General features: G+C 40.1%; 1 protein-coding gene across 1 annotated transcript in view; it reads right to left on the bottom strand.

The window, feature by feature from the left end:
- Positions 1 to 1,025, bottom strand: part of LOC106939363 (beta-1,4 N-acetylgalactosaminyltransferase 1-like) — a 52,259-nt gene extending 51,234 nt beyond the window's left edge. Inside the window, exons 1-2 of the mRNA XM_015021749.1 lie at positions 868 to 1,025; positions 602 to 778 (exon numbers count right to left, since the gene is read on the bottom strand). Of these exons, the coding sequence (XP_014877235.1) occupies positions 602 to 778; positions 868 to 983 (293 nt within the window). The 5' untranslated portion in view covers positions 984 to 1,025. The remainder of the gene's footprint in view (positions 1 to 601; positions 779 to 867) is intronic.
- Between the last annotated feature and the right edge of the window lie 6,497 nt (positions 1,026 to 7,522).

The following is a 7,522-nucleotide window of genomic DNA, read 5'->3' as shown; positions in this document are numbered from 1 at the left end:
CCATTCTTGCAGACAGCTCTCACCTTTTACATGCCGAGTTACAGTTTCTGCCTTCTGGCTCAGATAAAGTAACAGATACAAGCACTCTTTTGTTCCTGGAGCAATTTCTCTTTTAAATGCAGGACGAGGTAGAGGGACTAGCACCTGATTGTTAGTGTTTGTAGCAACTGCTGGTCAACAATGAAATACACTGCTGTACTCTTCCCATTATGTATTGATTTGTATTTGATGTCCTTTTTGGAATGTTTTATTTATTTATTTTTTAAACTTTGATACCTTGCCGTTTAGTTTTCATACTTGCTGTAATATCAGTTGCCCATTTGTGACACAAATAAATCTGAATCTAATGAGGGACGGCAACTGCACATACAAAAGGAAATTAAAAAGGAGACGAGGCAATGGCATATGAGGAAATGGAAAAGCACATAAATACATTTCTTTATGAAATCTCGTGTCAGGAACAGGAAAAATAAAATATGTACATTTCTGCTTTCATTTTTAATTATGTCAGTTTTGGTCCTCCATGTATGGATGGACAAACAAAATAAGAAGTGCCCTAACGAGTTTTGTTTCCAGAATTGATTACAGCTTTCTGATTTACCTCTGTTGGAAAGCTTTGTACTCCTTGGCTCGTCTCATCTTCATTTTCCCCAGCTCAGAGGTGTTGGAGGCAGTGTGCAGAGACTGAGCTGGCAACTTCGGGAACAGCAGCTGGTCAAAGTGCAGGTTTGCTACTGGTTTCTTAGCCTCACAAACGCACCCATCACGATCCAGCAAGCTGAGTGGACAACCAAAGACACAAATAATTAGATTAAAATTCACAGATGAGCTAAAATTAATTCATAATCTGAGGAATACAAGACTTACTCTGATACACCTTTCCTGATTTGAAAGGGGACGCTGCTCAGCCGTGGGTCCGGTTCTGTCAGCGTCTCCTCCAGGTGCCTCTCCTTTGTCACACTGAACTGTTGCCACAGGTCCATTGTGTTGTACGCTCGAGTGGACCATAAGTGAAGCAGAACCAGTACCAGCACCACAGACAAGATGGTAAGCAACACCGTCTTTCTCTGCGACCACATACTAAAACCTGTCGCACAAATTTCATGAAGTGCAGACAAATATTCTGCTATGTTTGCTTTCAGCAAATGAGGCGTTGCTTCACAGAGTACAATCAAGTCTTCAATCCAACTACTTCCTCATCCTCCTATTATCTACCTGTGTTAGGAAACACAGCTGTGCAGTAAAAAAAAGATATACTGGATTTAAAAATGTTATGTTTAACACAACTTTTTAAAGTTCATGTTAATTAACAAGTTTGCATACGATTTACTCAATAGATTTAAATATATTGAACAACAGTGACTTGAGTTACTTGAACTCTAATGCGGTTACTTTCTTTTTATGTATGGAGGCTACGTTAAACTTATGTAATATAGTCGAGTTCAGTGAAATAACTGGATACACATAAAACAAATATGGGATTATTGAGTAAAAATAACTTTATGTGTATGCTGGGGGGGAAATCACAACTTCTCAAAACAGCACTTTAAGTAGCAATAAGTATTAGCTTTTCTTTTGAAATATATTCAAAAGCTTAATGATTAACATGTAAAGATCATATTAAAATTTAGAGTGTGGAAGTTTAAGCTTACTCACTTTCAGATAAAACAGTAACAGCAATACATTACAAAAAAGGCTAACAGCTTCAACTGCTGCTCAAGTCAACAAGACAGCAAAAACATCCCAGCATTCTGAATAACCACAAGGCCACAGCACTGTAATGGTACTATGCATTTTTACAGCAAATTGTTATCGAGTACCTGGATTTTGTTTGACTGTGTGTGTATGAAGTGAGAGTGTCAGGTTGGGGTGTTGAGAGTAAACGCAGGAACCCAGGTTCCAGGAAATTATAAATTTTATAAGAGCTGAAACTAGTGATGGGTCCGGCAACACCGATGTGTCGGCACATGTGTCAAGCCCACAGACCAAACCCCTTGTCGGTGCGCGTATTGGTTTCAGTAAGTCACGGGACTTACTGAAACTGACTTACAGGAACTGACTTACAGGAACTGTTTTCAAATGACATTAAAGCACCAAACTGTGTTTATAAGGAAGCAAATCTGTTAATCTGTCAAATGCATTTGCCAAACGAATTCTTGATCTTTTACGGAACAGCGTCAACTATGGAGCAGCCTCAAAGGAAAGGTTTCCTCAGTGTGGGACCATTTTGATCTTATATTGGAAAATAAATTTCTTTTAATTTTTGTTGTTTCAGTTCTTGTCAGTTTCTACTTGATCTATATGGATCCAAATTCAGCTGAAATTGACTCTTAGTCAATTTCAGCTGACTAAAACCTGTTTTGTAGGTTAAGTGTCGCATATGTTTGACTAAACTGTCTTATTTAAATAAATCCACCTTTTAATTAAATAAAGCATTAGAAGGCCAGGCATGAGAATGAAGTCCCAGATACACCTATATAAACTCAGACATACAGCCATTCTACAAATTACTCAGTTGCATTTTATAAATTATTTCTTATACAGTGATCCCTCGCTGTAACGCGGTTTACCTTTTACGGTATCGCTGCTTCGCAGATTTTTTTGTGCAGTTTTTTTTTCACAGTGTTCTGCGGCCTGATTGACCATATGATTGGTAAAAACAGTCTCCGCGCTTTTTTTCTACCTGAGTGCCAATAACATTACGGTATTTAATACAGATTGGCCATTCAGGAGATGGAAACTGAAACTTTGAATGCCAACTGGAAAACAAACTGTGGCCAGAGGCAGCAGAACCCGTCCGGAGGCTCGCTTGATGAGATCCATCGCTCTGCCGTAGATACAGCTGTGAGTCTCGCAAAGCAGCTTGGAGGAGACGCTTTAATGACATGACTCCAGATCACATTAAGGCCCGATTGATGCACACGCACATCCGCTGATCTGAAAACAGGTTTTGTTCTTTGGTTTCAATGTAGAGTATTTATTTATGCTGTGTAATAACTGTAGAAAATAAAGGTAACTACTTCACGGATTTCGCCTATCACGGGTTATTTTCGGAACGCAACCCCTAAGAAAAACAAGGGTTTGCTGTAAATGTAGTGTTTATTTCATTTTTTTCTACAGCAGAAGTTCTGTCAAAAAAGCGTAACAGACTAAATTTCAAAATGTTGCAAAACTTTTTTTTTTTTTTTTTTTATAAAAATTTGTGGAAAAAGAAACCGTCCATGCATCCTCATTCCAAACACATTCACTTAAATTTTCACTTTATGTTAAAATTTTTTATTGACTGTATATCAAATATATTTTAAATTTAACTGAAGATATGACAATACAATATATAATATTCAATAAATCACGAAGACTTAAATCTTGTCGTATAGACTAGGTCATCAAATCACTACATTGTCAGTAGGAATTTTTAATGTCCAGCAGGTGTCAGTATTGAGCGACACAGTATCGACACAGTTTTGCTTTGTGTCAAAACGATACACACGCCTCATCTACCCATTACTAGCTCAAACACAGTCTATACACAGGCGGCACGGCAGAGAGTTAGCACACAGCAAATACCAGTAGCAACTGAGAAGCATCTAACATCTGACGCGGATCCGATGAGAGACAAAGACAACAGGTGGGTTTGCTGGGAGGGTAATCAAAGAAACGAGACACACCTGGGAACGATCAACAGAGAACACAGAGACTCACAAGGGAACAGGCTAATAAACACAGAAAAAACCTCAAAATAAACAGAAAACACAGATCATGACAGATCTCCCACTTGCACCTAATTCACATGAAACTTGCACCATTTTTATATTCTTCACGATCACTGACTCCACTGTAAACACAGTTATCACCTGACTTAGCGGTTAAGTGAGTTTTACACGGGCGTGTGTTGTAGCTGACCCCAGCTGCAGCCAGACCTTGCTTGAAATACACTTTGAAACCATGACAACACATGTATATCTATATAGTTATCATTGAAAACAATTTAATGACTTATTTTCGTCATAACTTGCTGCGTATGGTGAACTGACAACTCCTCTGACGGTCGGACTTCTTAATGCGCATGCGCAGGCATGGTACTCACTGCATGTATGCTAACCTGACAGCGTATGGCTATCTGATAGAACAACGGCTCTCAGTGAGTGACACTCCAGTCCTATCTAATAAGTAAAGAGCCGTGGAGACGAATCACTGTTTCTGAATGTCACATCTCTATATTGCAGACTTTTGGACATAGCGTTGTCCTATATATGCGACAAGTCAGTCTACACCTCCGCACAATAATTCAGGCAGTGAGTGACTTTTTTTCATCACAAATGCTTATGTGTCTCTATACAGCTAGCTTTGCTAACATCACGTTAACAGAGCTTACCTTCTTTGAGCTACTTTTCTAAGTGACGAAAAAAGTCACTTCGCTTTCACCGTCTGTGAAAGCGAAGCAATGTTGAGTTAGCTGTGGCCATCGGATTTCTTACTATTTATGCAGTGCTATTATATTACTGATGATTAGACAAACATTTTCTGCCGCTGAGAGAAAACCACTGCGCATGTCCTGGAGCGCCGCGCGCGAGTGAAAGGTGGGGAGGAGGGAGTAACAGAAACACGTAGTTGCTTGGATTTTAATCAGTGCATTTTGCATCCACAGAAAACAAAGATGTTAACAAATAAACTGGACAGTGTGCTGTAAGTTTAGTAATATTTTCACAGTTGCGATCTCGATTGGTCTTGAAATAAAATGCCGAGTCCTCAGAGCCCGAGACAAGACCGAGACCAAATGTGGTCGAGTCCGAGACGAGACCATCAATAAATGGTCTCGAGACTAAGACCAACTTCGAGTACCACAACACTGGCCATAGAGTAATTACATTCAAACCCCAATATCCCTCTGATGCTGGAGATTTGTAGATGATTACTGCAGGACAAAAAAAAAAAAAAACTGTTTGGATGGCCCAGTTTTAAAGGATGCTGGTTTTTCTGTCTCCTGATTTTCCGTACCAGTTTTGCTCCACATTTGATTTTACTCTGGATGTTCAAATTGGATCTGTACCTTGACCCCTGAAGGATTTGAGTTTTTAAAACCTTTACTTTCCATTGTGATTCTTATCTAGTGGAGAAAGCTGCGGGGAAGTTACCATTTTACTGGAACATGGGTTTTGCAGATGACCCCAGGTGTCCGTTAACAATGGGAGCTTCATGTCATCTGGATGTTCCAGTATGAATACTTGGCTCTGCCTCTAGGCTCTGTGACCGACTCTTCCTTTCCTTTCGCTCTACACCTGTAAACACAGGCGCCGCTAAACCAGCGCCCTCTGGCTTGGACTAAAATATTGGAGATCTGGACTTAAATAGATGGCAATCCACTTTCCAATGACCACGCTTATGGCAGTAGTTACACCGATCATTACTATCAAAAGAACCAGGAGGTTTAATTTTCACATTACGCACTCCAGTAGGATGGCAAAAATGATCGCTTCACCCAGTGTCCCCCCTGAAACCACTCCCTGTTGGAAACTGGGATTTGTGGGTTAAAACGTAATCATCCGCGAGCGCCGCGGCTGCAGCTGCAGTCTGAGCCTTCTGTTCACAAATGTAAGTCGCAACAACCTCAGGAACTGAGTTTCTAAGTTGTTCCAAAACAACAAGTTCACACAGCTGCTCAAAGGTTTTAACATCTGCCGCTGCGCACCAGCGCGTAAAATGCATCTTAATATCTCTGGCAAATTCCAGATAACTCTGCCCAGAGTTTTTTCTTACAACTCCTAAATCTCTGCCGATATGCCTCAGGCACAAACTCATGAGTTTTTAAAACAGCAGCTTTCACCTTAGCATAATCATGGCAATCAGAGTCAGACAACATAGAAAAATCCTCTTGGGCACTCCCCACAAGCACACACTGCAACAATAAAATGCGTGCAGAGTCACACCAGCCGCGCACCTCAGCCACACGCTCAAAATTGACAAAAAAAAAAAAAAAAAAAAAAAAAAAAGAATCTGGATCAAGTTAATTAAATTTAGGCAACAAACGTAAATTGCCAATGACATCAAACTCCATGTCAACACCATCAGAATAAACTGAGTGAGAATGAGAGGCTCCAGACGCGCCACCCAAATCTAACCGTGTCGTTCGATCTCTAACCTAGTATGCTCTGCCTCCAATTGTGCTTTCATTTTGAAACTATAACAAACTCAAACTATAACAGTAATTCCCTATGCTGCTCAAACGTCAAACCAGGGGGTAAAAACAACAGGTTTAGACACAGAAATTTCACCAACTGATCTTTGCAAACTGTCCTTTTCAACTAAATTTGCAACCAAAATGGACTTCATGTTCTCTTTAGACCGTCGGCCATCAATTTCCACACCGTAGTGTTTCCCAATCTCAAATAATTGGGAGAATCAAAAAATCCAGAAAGAGAAGTCATGATCACCTTTAATAACGCAACTCAAACAATAATGAGGAAAAAGCGTTAACCACCTCCAAGCGACACTACAAAAATAACAACCAGATGAAGCCCCAAGGAGCAACACCTCTATTGTCTATCAGGGGACCAAACCTGCAAACAGGTGCACACGATCAACACTTAACACACTAATTATGTTAAGGGGAAAAACTAACAGACAGCCACACCCGAAAACAATCACGCCATCAAACAACCACAAAATAATGCCAAGCCGTGTCTCCAACCAACGGTGGACATTTAAGCAAAGGAAAAGCAGTTTGCGCTCAAACATTTAAACAAAGGAAATAGTCCAGCAAACGAAATTTAACCAAAAAACAACCAAGCATTTGAGCGCAACCAGGTTCAACTAATGATGAGCCCCCATTTTGTTACGACCCGGCTCGTTGATCAATGCCCTATGGGCAAAAATAGTCTGTTTATTTTATTGTACAAAACATGACCACACTAAAAGTACGAGTCTATAAGACTCCCGTGCCTGGAAACCTTATAGCTGAAAAAAATGGTTAAAACCCAATGAAATAAAATTAGACTGCTTGGGGGAGGAATAATAATAAAGAAAACACTAATTTAACCAAATGCACTTAAGTGCTCCCCAACAAAAACACACTCACACAAAAATCCCTGGTAAATACAATAATGAAAAGAAAAGACTCCCCTTCCACTAGTCTCCTCAATCTAAATAAAACAATTTGGGACCCAGAGAAAGCATAGGTCCCTTTTTTTGAAAACAGACCAGCGGACTAGACAATAGAAACTCCCCTTCCCCAAACAAAACCAAAAAATAAATAAATACTTTTGATCAATAACTATCCAAAAAGAAATTCTAAACTGAAACAGTAGCAGGCCAAGTTAGATAAGTAAGATCTCTTATCTAACTTGATAAAAGATCAAGCTAGATTAGCGGTTCTCAACGTGGGCGGTACCGCCCCCCAGGGGGCGTTCAGAGGAAGGCAGGGGGCGCTGGTGGACATTTTTACAAAAGGGATGCGCTGGGATTCCTCTGGGGGGCGTTTGGTCGAAGGTAAACTTTACACCTTATATGCACAACAATACCAGAT

The sequence above is a fragment of the Poecilia latipinna genome, unplaced genomic scaffold, assembly GCF_001443285.1.
Source record: "Poecilia latipinna isolate Pla-1442-1.1 unplaced genomic scaffold, P_latipinna-1.0 Scaffold2846, whole genome shotgun sequence".
NCBI lineage: Eukaryota > Metazoa > Chordata > Actinopteri > Cyprinodontiformes > Poeciliidae > Poecilia > Poecilia latipinna.
Note: the sequence above shows the minus strand (reverse complement) of the source record. Positions and strands in the feature narration are given on the sequence as shown.